This window comes from Bos indicus, chromosome 16, assembly GCF_029378745.1.
Source record: "Bos indicus isolate NIAB-ARS_2022 breed Sahiwal x Tharparkar chromosome 16, NIAB-ARS_B.indTharparkar_mat_pri_1.0, whole genome shotgun sequence".
In the NCBI taxonomy this organism is placed as follows: Eukaryota; Metazoa; Chordata; class Mammalia; order Artiodactyla; family Bovidae; genus Bos; species Bos indicus.
In genome coordinates this window covers 62,847,290-62,865,829 of record NC_091775.1, presented here as the reverse complement: position 1 = coordinate 62,865,829, position 18,540 = coordinate 62,847,290, and the positions used below count along the sequence as shown (strand labels likewise).

Genomic DNA, 18,540 nt, shown 5'->3' with positions numbered 1-18,540 from the left:
GGATGAAGGAGCCAGACAGCCCCCTCTCCACCAGGCTCTCAGCCCAAGTCAGTGAGAAGGCCAGTGGCCAAGCAGAGGTTGAATCTCCTGAACCGGGGCAGCCCTCACTGTGTGAAAACGGAACTGGGGGTCCACATATTCTGGAGGGGAGGTCAAGCCAAGTGGAACTTAGCAGGCAGGGAATCTGCAGAAGTAACATTGCTGCCCTCTACCCTCAGCAGAAACCACGAGACCCACAGGAGGGTGACGTCACTGCACAGAAAGGGGAAATGCGGCTGCTCCCAAGTCCTGAGACTTCGCTCAGCTTCACGTGCCAGGCGTGCAGTGGATATGGAGGGTGAGGCCAAGCCCTGGGCAGCCACCGATGGATCCACAGATGGCCCCCCTGCCCTCCCGAAAGATACTCCTCTGGCCTACCTGGTCATGACACAGCCCCATGGCCACTCACCCCCACCCCAGGTGCCCAGCTTTCCTCAGACATCGATGGAGGGGCTGCAGCAAAGTCCGGGAGGCTGGGGGAGATGAAGACCTTTACACCAGTCAGCACACCCCTTGACTGGGAAAGGAACTGTCGGAGTAAAAGCCTTGCATTCACATGCTTTCCCAAAGGATTTTCACATCCATTGAGTAAACTCTGGGAGTTGGTGATGGACAGGGGGGCCTGGCGTGCTGCAGTCCACGGGGTCCCAAAGAGTTGGACACGACTGAGCGACTGAACTGAACTGATCTTGTGTTCAGTCCCACAACAGTCCGAAAGGTACATGACACAAGTTACTACTTGGCTCACTTGAAGGATAAAGCGACAGAGGCCGGGGCAGGGAAATGAGCCCCACGTCGCAGAGCAGGTGGTTTGCAGTGCTCCTTGCACCAGGCTCTGTACCCCGCAGTTTTGCACGGGGAGCAGGGGCCCCGCCTGGGCATCAGGGGGTGAGGGGTGCCTCCTAGGAGGCCTCCGGGAGGAGACCTGCCTGCAGGTGCAGCTGTTTGTCCCCTCCCCTCTCCGCATCTCCTACTCTCCTGCCGCAGAGGAAATGAAGGGACAGGGACAACTGTCCAGGAGAGACGCAGAGAAGATGTCTGCGCGCTTACCTGCTCTGGTCCGAGTCCTGAAGGGAGATGCCCGAGTCCCAGTCCACGTCGCCGGCTAGTCGCTCTAGGACCCAGAGCAGAAGCAGAGATTAGGGCAGAGCCAGGACCTGGGCTCTCAGCTGCTGCTTAATGAGCACAAGCTCAGAGGACAAAGTTTTCTCCAGCAGCCATTTACTCCCCCAGATAATTCCGACCCCCCCAGGTGGAGGCTCAGCCTGTCACAGTGACTGCTGGTGGGCACTGTCGTGAGCTGAGGGCCCACAGGGGTCTTCTCAAAGCTGGGTGTGGGAGGAAGGAAGGGCAAGAGCCGTGGCTAAGGCCTGAACACTTGCAGCAGTGCGACCACCTGAGCTCAGCCCGCCGGCCTGGAGGCTGGGTCTCTCTGTGGGGAGGGGCTCCTACCCAAGGACAATGAAGTCCACCGAGGGCTGAGGACGTGTCATCGTCAAAAAGCCACTGTTGAAAGAACCACAGGGAACAAACTGTGGAGGCTTCCCTGTGGTCTGGGACAGGGGTCTCCAACCTCTGGGATCTAATGCCTGATGATCAGAGGTGGAGCTGATATGGTAATAATAGAAATAAAGTGCTCAATAAACGTCACCTTTGAATCATCCTGAAACCATCCCCATCATCCCACCAGTCTGTGGAAAAATTGTCTTCCATGCAACCAGCCTCTGGTGCCAAAAGCTGGGGACTGCTGTTCTGGGGGGTTTGGGGGAGCCTTTAGCAGATGGGGCTGGCTGTGAGGTGATGCAGAATCTGTGTCAAAGCCCAGACTAAGAGACAACCTAGGAATCTGGTGATAAACAGCTGTGCTCTCCCACTTTCCCTCCCCTCCCCTCCGAGGTAACCCCCATCTCCTTTTCCCTCTCCTGGACTCCCCCCCTGCCCCCAGCCCCCAGACCCAGAGAGTGGGCCTTACCTGGCACAGCTCTATCCCAGCATGAAGTCCAGCCTGGGACTCCCACCTTGGAGGGGCCCTGCCCCCCAACACTTAGCATCTCCTGCAGCAGAAGGCGGTTCCTCTCCACGCGGTCAGACAGGGACAAGGTGCTGCCCCCAGTGCCCAGGGCCCCCAGGTCCCTGGTTCTCCAGAGCTCCCCCAGGAGAGCCGGCCTGGGGACGAAGTTTTCCTCTGAGGTCGGAGACAAGCTGTCCGGGTCTCCCCGGGTGCCGAGACCATCCTGCTGGGGGTGTGACCTTCCTTTCCGCAGGGTGAGCACGTGGGTGGTTTTGTTACAAGGACGAGAGCCCCCCGGCCGGCTGGGAGTGACCCTGTGGACGGGGCCCTCTTGCAGAGAGCTGGGCCCGGCCGGCAGAGCTCTGTCATGCTCAGGCTGTGTTTGAACAGCCTCTGGAGGCCACGGGCTCCTCCTGTTCCAGCACTCGAGTCCGGGAGCAGGCAACCTGGGAGGCCCGGGGTCCCCGTTCCTGGCGGGCTCCTCCTCGGTGACACTGCGGTCCAGCCGCCTGTCGTTTGGCTTCTGCGTGTGATGGACCACCACAGCCTCGGGTGGGGAAGGCCCCTCTGACGGAGGCTTGGACCCACCCACCTTGACTCGTCTGCACTTGGGTTTCTTGAGGGCCAGCCGCTGGTGGGAAGTGAGGCTGGGGCCTGCCCCCTGTCTGCCCGCTGTCATCCTCTCCTTCAAGGCCCTCACCTTGGACTCCAGCACGGAGGGCCCCTGGAGCTGTATCCCCGGTGCCCCGGGAGGCTGGGTGGCCTTCGGGCTGGGTGTTCCGTCTTCTCGAGGGCAGGGCCAGGGTCTTGGGAGGTGTCCGTTCTCCGGCTGTGGCTCGGGGTCACTTCTCTCCACAGCTGAGGTCACCTGCATGGAGCTGGCCGTTCTGCTCCCTATTTGGGGTTCTCTGGAGGAGAAAACAGACAGAGCTCCTTAGACCCACTACCTGGCCAGCTCCCACGACCTCCTGGGTCTCCATAGTGCCTTGGTATAGAGCCCTGTCTGGAGGAAACTTGGGGTCCGATCAGGGGGTGCCCCTAGACAATGTGAAAGCAGCCTGGGGAGCGCGAGCCTTTGGATGGTACGAATAAGTCATTACTGAGTTTTTTCTTCCAAGTCGGAGTAGTAGTCTTATTTTTCTATCCCCATTTTACAGGTGGGGACAGTGAAGCGTCAAGCAACAGCTAATCTTCTGCCTAGTGTGGACCAGAGGGGAAATGCGGGCTGCATTCCCAGTCCCTGGCTTCGTGTTTGGCTGACAGGTGTCAGGCCTCAGGGGAGGATGGCGATTTCTGTTCATGCCCACAAGCTCTTCCCTTTCCAAAGGGAACCAATGCAGAGGATGGGCTTCAGGAAGATACCACCCTGGATCTGACCCGCTGGTGGAAGGTGTCCCCCTCCCTGTGCCGAAACCTCAGGCGTGAGCAGAGCTGTGCCCACAGGGCAGCCAGGATCAGGCACCAAGGCCTTTCAGCCTCTGCTCGGTGCTGGGCAGGCCTGAAGGTACTTTCAGACGCTCTCTCTCAAATTCTCACACCATTCTGCCTGAACAGTTATGACCCTCATTTTTACAGACATTTTACAGAGAGACAGAGGCACAGAGCCATTAGGAGACACCAAAGCTGAGGGAGGCCTGGCTAGGAACTCAAAGCTTCTCCTCCCAAGGTCAGGGCTCTTCCAAAGCACCCAGTGACCAGGACCCCAACTCCCCTTAGTCCTAGACAGGTGACGTGCCCAGATGACCGCTCCTTGGTAGCACACTTGATGTCAATGTCTTCACAGGGAATAAAAGTGAGCTCGAGATTTTACTCGCCAAGCAGTTCTGTGCACACATAGAAGCCACAATGTCTTAATATTTATCCTGCTCTCTGAGAACATGCCCCTTCTACACCATACATCTAGGAATGTCCCACGGCATGCATAAAAATTCATATTTACATAAATTACAAACTAGGGGTTAATTATTCACCTAATACTGACTAAAGATTCACTACAGAATTCTCTTAAATGCCAAGCCTCTCTATAGTCATTTATTACAACTCCGTTTTTAATATATTTCATGAATACACATATTCCATAAAGCAAAATACATACACACGGTCTGTATGTTACATCAGTTTTTTTTTTTTTTGTTACATCAGTTTTAAGCCTGTGACATTTAAGGCCTGTCTTCGGGAGGACGAGATCAGTCTCTCTACCAGTTCATTTAGAATTGACGAACTCTGTCGTCACAGCCCAGCCACTGAGTCCTCTCTTCTAAGGTTCGATCCAGGAAGCAGGGGATTTGAAGGGTTTGGGTGCAATTTCCGTCACATTACAAGAGCCTTCAGGTAAAGTCTTGAACAGCATTCCAGAGATCACCCCTCTCTAGAGACCTGTTAGGATGGATGAGACTTTCCTCGGGGGAACAGTGGGTACCGATTTGTGCGGCTCGGGGCCGCTGAAGTCTAGGGCCGAGCGCTGTGCTCGTCTAACCCCAACCCTGAGACGCTGAAATGAAGACGGTCGTGACGGGCAGGGCTCCCCCCGCGACCCTTCCTTCTCGCTCCCCCGGTCCCGCCATCCCCGGCCCGCCCGGGGCCTCGCCTCCTCCGTACTCACTGAAGGCTGCCGCCGGCAGGTCTGGCCGCCGCCTCCATCCCCTCCATCCCCGGGGAGACCAGGCCCTCCTCTCGCCCCTCTCCCTCCCGGGCCCGCGGCGGGGAGCAGGGCGCGCGGGCTCCGGCCCGGGGCTCGGGGAGTGCGGCCCGCAGGCCTCGGCTCTCGGGGCGCGCCCGGCTCGGCTCCGGGCTCTGCTGGCCGCCCCGGGGTCCGGGTGGGGTCGGAACCGGGCAGCCGCCCCGCGGGCCGCGGCCTCCCTCCAGGTCCGGGGAGGGGACGCAGGGTCGGACGGGGAGGGCGCGGGAGGGCAGGAAGCGGCATGGGCGGCTACCTCAAGGCTCGGCCACGGAGAGGGTGAGAGGCCAAGCCCGGCGCCTCCCCCGGCTGGGACGGGAAGAGGGAGCGGGAGAGCAGAAAGGAGGCGCAGCGGAAGGGGCTGGAGGAGCAGCCCTCGCTCCCACCCCGCCCCGCCGCCCCGCGCGCTCCCCGGGGCCCGGGGCCCAGTCCCCAGAGCCCTGCAGGGCCGCCCCTCCCGGGACCGTGCAGACGTCTAAGCCGCCGGCCCAGCCGCGAGCTCGGGGCCTCGGACGGGGCGGGGCGGCCTTCCGTACCGCCGGACCTCACCCCTCCCGGCCCGGGTCGCCCCGTCCGCCGGGAGGGCGCTCGCAGCCCAGGCTTCGGGGAGAGCGCGGCGGTGAGACGCGGCTCCACGTGAGCCAAAGCTGCGGAAACACCGCGCTCTCCCCCGAGCTTCGCGGCGAGGCGTGTAACCCTACACCCAGGGCGCGGGGGTGGAGGGGGGAGGCTCGGCCGGCGGCTGGCGGCTGTCGGGGTGGAAGCCGAGGAACGCCCTTTGTCTGGACAACTTTTCCGGAGGAGGCGCCCTCTCCGAGGGGCTGTCTCCTTGGAGGTCAAGGTCATTTGTTTCCGCTTTCTAGCAGCGCGAGGGGGCACACGTGGTGGACGCGAGTCCCCTCTTCTTGTGCAGCTAAGGGGAGAGCCAGGTGCCTGCATGGCCAGACGCCTTGGAAAGGGACCGGTTCTGGGGGGACTCTGGGGACTCCTGAAGGCCCCTTGTCACTTTTCCCAGACCTGGCAGGAAGTATTAATAGCTGCAAAGGACTTGACCTGCAGCGGTGGCCCCAACCAAGGGAGCACGCTTTCTCTTTCCACCCAGGGGGAGGGAACGGAGCCCCAACTATTTCCAAACCTATTTCTCCACAACAAACTATAAGAGAATTAGGACCCAGGAGATTCCGGAAATCTCTACAAAGGGAAAGTGCTAATCATCTTTCCGACTGCTAACAAGCTTCACTGTCCAGTGCCCGTTGCTCTCTGTTTGCACTGAGGCAGTAGAGTCACCATCTAGGTGACAGACCTAGCTGCCTACCATAAGGACCGCAGCGTGCGGACTGCTGCGCAGAGGGTATGGGGTGTCAGGGAAGGATGGGAAGGAGGCCTGCCCTTGAGTGAGTAAGAGTTACTCTGCACAAAGTGGGGAAGAGGGCATCTGGGCAGGACAAGGCATCCAGGCCTGAGAGCGGCTGTTTGGGGAGCTGTCTGTGGGTGGACTAACCTTTGCTAATTTAGGCACCTGGAAGATTATCTAGGGCACACCCTCAGTGTTACAGAACAGGCCCAAGGTCACACAGGTGGTCTCCAGGGTCCTGGGTTGTGCTCTTGCAGCTAGCCCCACCCTCCACCCCCATATTCCCACAGCAAGCAGTTCCTCCAACAGGGACTTACCATTCTGTGCTGTAGTACTGATCACTTCATAATACAGTAACTGGTACCATTTATGGAGGGCATTCTATCACCTGGCATTGCTGCAGCCTTAAGAGATGGATACTGTTTCCTGTCTTCTTTGTACAGATGAGGAAACTGTAGTTAGGTGATCTGTCCCAGGTCGCAGAGCTGATAAGTCCAAGACCCTCTCCATTAACCACCCAGAACAATGCTGTTGCCAGCATTCCGCATATTCAACATGAAAAGATTTTGTTTAATAACATAAAAAAAAATTGTGAAGTACTGTGATAGTCGGATTATGTTGCTGCTATGGTCTGGCCCTTCCTTTCTGGATCATCTCTGCCTCCTTCTTCTGCCAGCCCAGATAAAATCCTGTAAACCTCGAAAGACTCCTTCCTCACCTCCGTGCACAAAGTCAACCCTACAAACAACACTATTACTATTATTGGGGACCTGTTATGAGCCAGAGTCTGAACCCAGTTCTGTCCAGGTCCAAGACACTCTGCCTTGCTTCTTCCTTTCAGAGTCACTGCTTTGGAGCTCAGACTCTTAGAGATTTCAGTTCCACGACTTCTGCTCCCCGCCTCCCCCAGAAGTTAATGATCTGTAAGGTAAGTTTCTGGAAGTTCTAGGAAAGGCTTAGTATTTAAAGGAAACCTGCCCTCAGCCTGTTTAACATGCAAATATTCACCTTCAGTATACTCATTAAATTTGTTATTTTGCAATAAACAAGGGGATGAAGTGTCACAGCTATACAGAGGCTTTAACAGGCACCTGTAGGAGACGTAAGAGACACGAGTTTGATCCCTGGGTCGGGAAGATCCCCTGGAGAAGGAAATGACACCCACTCCAGTATTCTCGCTGGGAGAATCCCATGGACAGAGGAGCCTGATGGGCTACAGTCCATGGGTAGCAGAGAAGTTGACATGACTGAGTGTCTGAGCACACAGCACATAGGTCCTAAAAACACCATAAAGCCGATCCTAAGAATGCTCTTAAATGATCGTGGCACTCGCATGTCTCAGAGCATGTCCCATTCATCTGGATTCTGTTTGGCTCAGCAAATATTTCTTGAGCTCCTACCGTGTGCTAGGCGCTGGGGAGACAAAATGTAGTACCCACAAATCCTGCCTTTGAGGAATTTCTGGTCAACTCAGAGTGGGGCAGTGCCTAAACTGTGTATAAGTGGTCGCATCAAGGTGAGCACAGGGTGATGTGGATCGTTTACAGGAATAGCTAGACTGAGATGCGTGCTGGGTGGTCCGGGAGGTGTCAGGGCGAGCTGGGTCTTGCAGAACGAGCAGGAATTAGCCAGACAGAGGGGGAGGAGTGGGAGAGGCAAGTCAGAGGAGGAGGGATTAGCATAAACACTGGCACTGAGGTGCGAAACTGCCTGGTTTAAGTGTTAAATATAAAGGTTAATCTGGGAAAGTCTGGGGGTGGGGGTGAGGCTGCAGAACAAGGGTGGTGGGGCCTGGTTGAGGGCTCTAGGTCCCCGGTGAGGCGCTAGGACCCCGTCCTTTGAGGTGAGAGTCCCTGGAAGGTGGTCTAATCTGGGCCTTAGCCTTGAGCACCTTTCAGGGCTGGGGAACTGCCTTACCTCCTTGAGTATCAGAGTCTTTCATTACCACCCTTTGGAGAGGAATCTACGAGGAACCCAAATGTAGAGTAAATAGCAGTCACAGAGCCCCCCTCCTCCTTTTGGATCACCTAGGGAAGTCTCCCTCCCCCTTAGCCTGGATGAAAACACAAGCTTCACTCCTCCTCTCCACCCTCCCGCAATGGGCTCTGAACACTCAGTTTGAATAGGGAGCCTTGTGGGTTGTGGAAGTAGGGATTTCCCTTAGGATGGAGGGAAAGAGTGAGCTAGTCCTTCAAGGTCCCTCCCTTAAAGCAGGTGGAGTCGAGTGGGAAAGGGTGGGAGGGACGCCTCGGTCATCCCTCCCCTTACTGCCTGCAGGAGTGTGTCCAGCTGGAGATCTGCCTTTCCTGTCCTCATCAGGGGGCACTGGTCCAGGAGCACTAGGGCATCTGATCCTGGCGACCCCCCTCGTGATACTGTGCACAGTCCCAGGGCCTCCCCCTCGGACCCTGTTTTTCCTTCCAGCAGAGTGTCGGGACTGGTTTCCCATGTACCCGCCTCTCCCTTGATAGGAATCCTGCTGTTTCCCAGGGTCCAGTCTACCCAGAGCTCATGTAGACCCTCCCAGGACACTGCTGAAAAGGCTGATTCTGAGGTCTCACCCTTGGGGATTCTGATTCCTTAGTTGGAGTTAGGCCCAGGAATGTGTTCCCTAACAAGTTTCCTAGGTGATTTTGAGGCCAGTCAGTGTGAAGAAGCAGAAATCCTCAGCTTAAAACTCAGAGTCCTTTGTATGGTACAGCAGTCCCTCTAGCCCCAGTTCTCACCACCCCGAGAACCTGTCCAGCCCACCCACCATATTGGATTGCTTCTAGTTCCCCCGCCTGGCTCATGTCTCCTCGCCTTTGCCCAGTCTCTCCTTCAGCCTGAAACACGCTGCTTCACGCCACACACACATACACACATCCCAACCCAACTTGGCTGTCTCCTCCTAGACTGTCCACACTCAGCTCAACTGGAGCCTCTACAGAGACACCTTCCTCGACATCCTGTGCTGTCCTCCCGACCTGGATTAGTGCACCCCTGACCCACTTCTGCCCGAGCACTTATCACTCTAAGTGGTCAGCCTCTGACACCTCACAGTGCTTCCTCCTCCTCAACCTCGTTCCTGGCTCCAACACACTCCCAGCACATAAAAGCTACTGACTAGAGGCCACATAGTTAAAATGACAGAAAAAAAATCCCTGTCGGGTAAGGATGCCTAAGAGCAGAACAGGGGGCTGCTCCTGCTCAGTGGATCAAGGTCATCTCCAAAGGATGTGGTTCATTCCCTCAGTGTGGCCCATCCTGCCCCAGGGCCTACAAGATAGTTGGCCACGGGCAGGGTGAGGACCGGCCTCCGGCCTTCATGACTCCCACTTACACCTGATGCTCCTGCCCGCCTCGCTTTTCCCTCAAATGGCCACTGATCCCAGACAGTGGTGTGGCCCTTACACTTCAATTCTGAGTGAGCCTGGAAATTTGCAGATAAAATAGCTCTCAGAAGAAGAAATAGATGGGGAAGAGGAGAGGAGAAAAGCACGCGAGAGAAGCAGGTAAATCTAGGTGGAGAGAAGATGCCTGGTACAGTCAGGCAACATGACAGCTGGGCACCTCCAGAGAGCAACCACCTAGGTTTCTAGTCATGCCACTCCACACACACTAACACACACGTATACACACACATGGGAACACATGTATGCCATGTTCTCCTTTGCCACGCTTGCCTGAGTTGACTAAGACTCAGGAAGAGCAAAGGCGTGGTTCCTACCTGGTCAGCCCGCACCGCTCCCCAGGGCAGGCAGGCGGGGAGCTGCCGGGATGGGACGGGCCTGCCCTGGAGACACTGACGGCAGACTGCTCTGCCCTGGAGGCCCACTCGCCCTGCACCCACCCTGAGTCTGCCAGGCATCTGCTCCCATGCGAGAGACACTGTAGCTTTTCATTTCGTAATCCTAATCACCAGGAAATGATTGGGCTTAGGCAAATGTTCTAATACTCTCCCTCCGACTCCCCGACTCCCCATGCCTGCTCAGTGGGAGGCCGCCATCAATAAGAGGAGAGACCCCTAGCTCTCACCTGTCTGCCAATAGCCATGGTCATCGTGGCCACACTGATTTTTCTCGTTAACAAAATGAGAGCAGATGCAGGGGGAAAGATACTGGAGGTTGACCGAGCACTGGAGTCATGTCAGTGACAGCTTTTGATCTTGAGAAAAGACAGTGTTCAGTTCTATGTGATAATTCGATTAAGACATATGAGAGACTCTGAAAGCCTCACGGCTTTTCTGCTGCAGATGGAGCCCTTTCTAGCCCCCCAGGCTCTGCAGTCCCTCATCCTGTGGGGGTTCCTGTCCCCCGTCCCCTCCTGCCCCCACCAGCCTGGGAGGTTTTGCTGGAGACGCAAATGAGCCTCTAGAGAGCCTCTCTCTAAGCAAACACCCTCCGCTTCCGGGGTCCCTCGGAAAGTTTTTCCCCCTGTGTTAAACGAAGGTATGTGGTGGGTGAGGTGTAGAGGAAAAGGCCCAAATTTGCCAAGCCCAGGATTAGACTCCGGCGACCTGGGTTCCGGTCTGGACTAGATCCCCTTGTGGGTCTAAGCCTTGGTCACGCTGAGTTGTTTCCTTACCTGGAGTGTCAGGCTGGACTAACAGGTCCCCAACTAAACTTCTCAGAACCCCAGGGCCCCGTGAGACGTGAACAGGTCTCCCGTGAAAGAGATTTCAAGTCCAGTAAATCTGGGCAATAATGCATGCCATCTCACCCTCCTGGCAGTTCGTTAGGCCCAAAGGCATTTCACAGGCTCAGCCATGTCCTGAAAACAAAACAAGACTAAACCAGTTTACCTTTGCTTAACACTGCCTTTCTCAAAAGTAAATGACCACAGAAGCTGTTTCCCCACCCCACCCCCAACATAGCAATTAACATCCTGGGGAACACACTTTGGGACACCCTGGACCAGACAACGTCTCAGGTTCCTTCTTGTCGGGATGGTCTGGGCCTCTTGACCTGGAGGGGAGGAGCAGGCAGCTGCTATGCAGCAAATTCTAGGATCCTGTAGACAGGTCCAGGCTGCAAGTGGAAAAGGCTTACTCGGGGGGCAAGTGACAGCCCATCCCAACTTAATTTTACTTTATTTTTTAAGAAAGCCTAACGCTAAAAGGAGTTAGAGACCAAAAAAGGGGACACTTTCTTTTAAAAAATTCTCAATTTCCATTCCAATTCTTTGGCAGTTTAAGTAAGTCAGTTCACCTTAAAACTAACAGCCTCAGTTTGCCCATCTGAGAAAAGGGAGAGCAAGGGAGACTTGGCTGAACTCACTCAACATTAATCCTCAGAACAGAATTTCCCAACCTGGGTCCCCAGACACCTAATTGGGAGGGGAGCATAAGTTATCATCCATATTACTCTCTTTCTCTCTTTTCTCTCTCTTTAGTCACTAAGTCGTGTCCAGCTCTTGCAACCCCCTGTACTGTAGCCAGGCTCCTCTGTCCATGGGATTCTCCAGGCAAGAATACTGGAGTGGGTTGCCATTTCCTTCTCCAGGGGATCTTCCTGACCCAGGAATCGAACCCAGTCTCCTGCATTGCAGGCAGATTCTTTACCAACTGAGCCATGAGGGAACCTGGGGTCCCCAGACACCTAATGGGGAGGGGAGCATAAGTTATCACCCATATTTAAAGAAGTCTAATGGAAATGATACATTTACCATGAGAAGTGTCTTTGCTTTTGACTAGTATTGTATCAGTTGAGTATGACAGTGTGGGTTGCCAAGGGGACAAGGATTATTATGCAATAAATGTGGTTGGTTTGTTGGACAAAACTTTTATAGACTTAAGGATCACAGAAGTAATAAAAGGATTGGCTGGTAATCAAAGGGTTACAAGCTACTGACTTAAGAGATTGGGTCTAAAACCAGTTTTAAGAGCTGTGGTGGAGAGTGAAGGAGCGGACAGGATCTGGAGGAGGTTAGAGTGTTACTTTGTATAGAAGAACTATACAAAAAAGATCTTCATGATAACCACAATGGTGTGATCAGTCACCCAGAGCCAGACATCTTGGAATTCGAAGTCAAGTGGGCCTTAGGAAGCATCACTATGAACAAAGCTAGTGGAGGTGATGGAATTCCAGTTGAGCTCTTTCAAATCCTAAAAGATGATGCTGTGAAAGTGCAGCACTCAATACATCAGCAAATTTGGAAAACTCAGCAGTGGTCACAGGACTAGAAAAGGTCAATTTTCATTCCAATCCCAAAGAAAGGCAATGCCAAAGAATGTTCAAACTACTGCACAATTGCACTCATCTCACATGCTAGTAAAGTAATGCTCAAAATTCTCCAAGCCAGGCTTCAACAGTACATGGACTGAGAACTTCCAGATAATAAAGCTGGATTTAGAAAAGGCAGAGGAACCAGAGATCAAATTGCCAGCATCTGTTGGATCATCGAAAAAACAAGAGAGTTCCAGAAAAACATCTACTGCTTTATTGACTACGCCAAACCCTTTCACTGTGTGGATTATAAAAAACTGGAAAATTCTTTAAGAGATGGGAATACCAGGCCACCTTACCTGTCTCCTAAGAAATCTGTGTGCAGACCAAGAAGAAACAGTTAGAACCAGACATGGAACAACAGACTGGTTCCAAATCGGGAAAGGAGTACATCAAGGCTGTATAGTGCCACCCTGCTTATTTAACGTCTATGCAGAGTACATCATGTGAAATATCAGGTTGGATGAAGCACAAGCTGGAATCAAGATTGCCAGGAGAAATATCAATAACCTCAGACATGCAGATAACACCACCCTTATGGCAGAAAGCAAAGAGGAACCAAAAAGCCTCTTGATGAAAGGGAAAGAGGAAAGTGAAAAAACTTTCCTCAACATTCAAAAAACTAAGATCATGGAATCCGGTCCTATCACTTCATGGCAAATAGACGGAGAAACAATGGAAACAGTGACAGACTTTATTTTCTTGGGCTCCAAAATCACTGCAGATGGTGACTGCCGCCATAAAATTAAAAAGATGCTTGCTCCTTGGAAGGAAAGCTATGACCAACCTAGACAACATATTCAACAGCAGAGATATTACTTTGCTGACAAAGGTCTATCTAGTCAAAGTTGTGGCTTTTCCAGTAGTCATGTATGGATGTGAGAGTTGGACTATAAGGAAAGCTGAGCACTGAAGAATTGATGCTTTTGAACTGTGGTTTTGCAGAAGACTCTTGAGAGTCCCTTGGACTGCAAGGAGATCCAACCAGTCAACCCTAAAGGAAATCAGTCTTGAATATTCACTGGAAGAACTGATGCTGAAGCTCCAATACTTTGGCCACCTGATGTGAAAAACTGACTCATTAGAAAAGACCCTGATGCTGGGGAGGATTGAAGGTAGGAGGAGAAGGTGACAACGTAGGATGAGACGGTTGGATGGCATCACCGACTCAATGGACATGAGTTTGAGCAAGCTCCAGGAACTGGCAATGGACAGGGAAGCCTGGTATGCTGCAGTCCATGGGGTCAAAAGAGTCAGACATGACCAAGTGACTGAACTGAACTGAACTGACCTGAGGGTGTTCACAGGGAAGATGTCACCTCCAAGGAGCCCTGGGGGACATCTGGGGTTTGTGTGCAGAGGAGTGTTTAGTGTTTGTGTGTATGAGGGACTGTGACACAGTGGCCTCTTTCAGAGCTTGCTGGAGAAGAGTCTCAGTAGGCTGGGTCAGGGTGTGAGGTGCTACGTTTACTGAGCTGAGGAGAGAAGAGTGCCCACGTGGCCAGTGGGCTCAGGGATCAGGTCAAAGTGGATTCTGTATACATTCTTAGAAGGCCTTCATCAGTGCCAGTGTCTGAGGGTTTGCAGGCCCTTGAAAGCTCTGATTTTGTGTGTGTAAAGTCCTATCCCATTGGGCCCCTCACCGCCCTTTCATGAGCAGCCACATCTGGAAAGGTTCTCTGCTTGTTTCATGGCTGTTTACTTCCGCCCCGTAGATGCCCTCACCCAGAATCACCCCTCTACTCTCCTGCTCCCCTTTCTCCCCCTCGGACCTCTCAACCAACGTCTCTCCCACAAAGTCCGGCTCCATTTCTGCAGCAGGGTTGGGAACTGTGCTCTGGGACTCGTCTCCGCACCCAGGAAAGCGGTGGTGAAAATCATGGGTGGTAGGTCTCTGTATGTCATGAGAAAGCTGCTTAGCTTTTAAAACTTCTTCAGTATGGAACATCTAAGACAAAAACTTTCTCTTGCTAATATTGATATTGCTAATGATATCTCTCACCTAGAGTTTTGGCCATTTCTGTGAAGATTTAGATGAAACAAGGAGAACTGTGGTGGATTCCATTTGCCCCAGGATCTGAGCCCGGCTGCTGGCTTTAGCTAATTGGCCAAGCTGAACGGGAATTTTTTCTAGGGTGTTGAGAACAAAGCATTTTGGAGTGTGAGTGTGTGTGTGTGTGTGTGTGTGTGTGTGTAATTATGTCAAATGACCTGATAAATGAATGCATAATTTGGAATGGGGAAGTTAGTCATTAAAGTATAGGGGAAAACGTGAAAGACTTTGAAATGATCCCCGAACATCATTGGATGTACTGTCTATGCATCCTTTCAGGTTATCTGAGCTGTTTTATAATTCTATAAATTGTAGTAAAGTGGATAGTAATGCAAATGATTTTTGTCCTGAGAAGTGACGGTTGTATTTGTAGAACTGACTTATGAATATTGACCAATTTTGCTGGTTTTGCATTTGTTTATAAATTTTCCCCACATTCCAGATGTCTGTATATTTATCTGTGTTTTAGATTCTTCTTTGAACAGGTTATAACATTATACTGGTTTTCTGATTAATGACAAAATCTCTGACATGTTTGCATTTTATAACTCTATGAAAGACATGACTATCCCTCTTAAAAACTATCTTCGATGTGTCCACAGAGAAAGGGCCATGTGAGGATACAGTGACAAAGCCGCCATCTGCAAGCCAAGCAGACAGGCTTCCAGAGAAACCAAATCTGCTGACACCCTGATCTGTACTACCAGCTTCTAGAACAATGAGACATATATTTCTGTTATTTAAGCGCCCCAGTGTGTGGTATTTTGCTATGGGAGCCCTAGCAACCAAGACAGTTTACCCAAATTGTTTATCCATTCTCTTGTTAATGGACATTTGGTTGTTTCATTTTTTTTTTCAATTATGAATAAATAAAGCTGCTCTTAACATTTATGTACAAAAATTGTGCTTGTGTGCTAAGTCACTGCAGTTGTGTTCGACTCTTTGTGACCCTGTGCACTGTAGCCTGCCAGGCTCCTGTGTCCATGGGATTCTCCAGGCAAGAATACTGGATTTGGTTGCCGTGCCCTCCTCCGGGGGGTCTTCCCAACCCAGGAATCGAACTGGTACCTCTTATGTCTCCTGCATTGGCATGTGGGTTCTTTACCGCTAGCGCCACCTGGGAAGCCCATACAAAAATTATCCTTGGCCAAATTAATTCAATTCATGTTTTCAACTAATATTTCTTACTATAAGCCAGGCATTATGGTTGGATAATCAGGACAGAAAAACAGATGGCATCCTTGCCCTCAAGAACAGTCTAGAATGGAAAAATTTGTAATGGTGGGTGCGTCTGTGCTCAGTTGTGCCTGACTCGTTGTAACTCCAAAGACTGTAGCCCACCAGACTCCTCTGTCCATGGGATTTCCCAGGCAAGAATACGGGAGTCGGTTGCCATTTCCTTCTCTGGGAGATCTTCTCGACCTAGGGATTGAACCCACGTATCCTGCATTGCAGGCGCTGAGCCACTGGGGGACAAGAGAGCTGAGAGCTGCCAACCAGAGACATTGCTCACAGCACGCCCATACCTGTGCTCCACACCTGTGCCTTCACACCTGTGCCCCAGACCTGTGATGCAAACCTTTCCTTAGACCGGGATCTGGCTGGTGCACTTCTGTATCCCCCATAGTCCACCCTGCATGCCATTCAGCTCACTTTTCCACACGTGTTCAGACAGCTGTTCTTCCAGGACTGTGGTGAGCTTTTCTTCCTGAGGTTAGAAGGATGAGACAGCCCCTCACTGATGCAGCTGGTCTCTGCACCACAGCTAATGCTCTTTCCTTCTAGATACCCCTCATCATCAGTTTTCAGCTCTCCCAGCCTCAGAGGCTAGTCTGGTGATGTGACCCTGATCTTACCCCCAAGGAGCCTGGGCCCTGGTCACCATGTCCTTGGACTGAGGTTTCAGTATCTCTCCATTTACACCACAATTGAGCAAAGGAATAGCAAGGGTACTCAGATCACCTGTGTTAAAAAAAAAAAGACAAAAAAAACACTTTCTTTCCAGAAAAAGGACAAAAGTATGACAAGCAGATATAAAGATGAATGAAGGGACTCCTCAAGATGGGAGAGGCGTAGGTGGACATGGAGTCCATCTCTCTCCATGGATGCATCAGGAATATACCTTCAGACACAGAAGATCTTGCAGAACACTAGATGAGAGCGGGCAGGGGTCCCTGACCACTGGAAAGAAATATATATATATATATATATCCACGCAAGACTGGGTAGGACCAAGGAAGGAGGGGGAAAGAGGAGAATGAGCAGCTGGACCCGTGTCCAGGGACGGGAGAGCTGAAAGTGTGTCAGTCGCTCAGTTGGATCTGGCTCTTTGCAACTCTATGGACTGTAGCCCACCAGGCTCCTCTGTCCGTGTAATTTTCCAGGCAGCAATACTAGAATGGGTAGCCATTCCCTTCTGCAGGGGATCTCCCCAACCCAAGGATCGAACCTGGGTCTCTGGCATTGCAGAACATTCTTTACCGTCCCAGCCATCAGGAGGAACTGAAGCAGGGGTCAAATCCCCACATGGGACAAGGATCTGGGACAGCGGAAAAGGATTTGAGGCTGCTGGAAAGTGCAGCGGCTGATCTATATAACAGTCTGAATGGAAAGAAAACCACAGACAATCCTTGCCACAGCCCTATGTATCCTGGACAGGGATGCAAGTCCTCTGGAACCTGTTGTGGCTGGGAGCTTGAGTGCAGGGATTGGAGAGCAATCCTAGGATGAGGTCTGCAGTTGATTGTGGGAAAACGGCCCGAGGGGACATGAGGGAGGAGATCCCGGCGGGGAATACCTTTGGAGGAAAGCAGAGCAGCCAGGGAGGCAAGGTGATGCTGCTGAGTCGTGTGCATCACTGTAGCTTCTTTCTGCAGACCAGCGCTGATCGTTGACCAATAGAGAAAGACCCCAGGGAGGGTAGCCCTTCAAGTGCCCAATGCACTGAGCAATAGAGAAGGACCCCAGCCAGGGATTTGCCTTGGAAACAAACTGAACTCATTCTGTTGTTTTTAAGATTGCATCCAAGTATTGCATTTTGGACTCTTGTTGACTATGAGGGCTACTCCATTTCTTCTAAAGGATTCTTGCCCATAGTAGTAGATATACTGGTTATCTGAATTAAATTTGCCCATTCCCATCCATTTTAGTTCACCAATTCCTAAAATGTCGATGTTCATTCTTGCCATCTCCTTTTTGATCACTTCCAATGTACCTTGATTCATGGACCTAACATTCCAGATTCCTGTGCAATACTGTTCTTTACAGCATCGGACTTTACTTTCACCACCAGACACATCCACAACTGGGTATCATTTCCGCGCTGGCTCAGCCTCTTTGTTCCTTCTGGAGCTATTTCTCCACTCTTCTCTAGTAGCATATCGGGCACCTACTGACCTGGGGAGTTTATCTTTCAGTGTCATATCTTTTTGCCTTTTCATACTGTTCATGGGGTTCTCAAGGCAAGAATACTGAAGTGGTTGGCCATTCTCTTCTCCAGTGGACCACATTTTGTCAGAACTCTCCACCATGCCCTGTCCATCATGGTTGGCCCTGCATGGCACCTAGTTTCACTGAGCTACACAAAGTTGTGATCCATACGATCATTTTGGTTAGTTTTCTGTGACTGTGGTTTTCGCTCTGGAGGCCAAGGGATTGTAGTTCTTGCTTCTATCTGCCCTCTGATGGATGAGGCAAAAGTCCCTTAGAAGAAATGGAGTAGCCCTCATAGTCAACAAAAGTCTGAAGTGCAGTACCTGGGTTCAATCTCAAAAAGCTACAGAGTGATCTCTGTTCGTTTCTAAGACAAACCATTCAACATCACAGTAATCCAAGTCTATACCTTAACCAATAATGTCAAGGAAGCTAAGGTGGAATGATTCTATGCAGGCCTACAAGACTTTTTAGAACTAACACCAAAAAAAAGAGATGTTTTTTTCATCATAGGGGATTGGAAGCAAAAGTAGGAAGTCAAGAGATACCTGGAATAACAGGCAAGTTTGGCCTTGGAGTACAAAATGAAGCAGGACAAAGGCTAACAGAGTTTTGCCAAGAGAATGCTCTGGTCATAGCAAACATCCTCTTCCAACAACACAAGAGACAACTCTACTTATGAACATCACCAGATTATCAACACCAAAATCAGACTGATTATATTCTTTGCACCAAGCCAAAGATGGAGAAGCTCTAAATAGTCAGCAA

The 18,540-nt window shown here is 51.8% G+C and overlaps 1 protein-coding gene and 1 long non-coding RNA gene across 3 annotated transcripts in view; one reads left to right on the top strand and one right to left on the bottom strand.

The window, feature by feature from the left end:
* The window catches only part of KIAA1614 (KIAA1614 ortholog), a 43,355-nt gene extending 37,911 nt beyond the window's left edge, over nt 1-5,444 (bottom strand). The window contains exons 1-3 of one of the 2 annotated variants that reach the window (XM_070768536.1): nt 4,653-5,444; nt 2,012-2,958; nt 1,090-1,153 (exon numbers count right to left, since the gene is read on the bottom strand). In XM_070768536.1, coding sequence (XP_070624637.1) covers nt 1,090-1,153; nt 2,012-2,958; nt 4,653-4,699 — 1,058 coding nt within the window. In that variant the 5' untranslated portion in view covers nt 4,700-5,444. The remainder of the gene's footprint in view (nt 1-1,089; nt 1,154-2,011; nt 2,959-4,652) is intronic. The other variant, XM_070768537.1, reaches the window with a different exon arrangement.
* Nucleotides 4,281-15,350, top strand: LOC139176428 (uncharacterized). Its single transcript, XR_011560901.1, has 3 exons — nt 4,281-4,381; nt 6,923-7,009; nt 14,943-15,350. It is a non-coding gene; the product is annotated as an uncharacterized lncRNA (long non-coding RNA).
* Nucleotides 15,351-18,540: the final 3,190 nt, after the last annotated feature.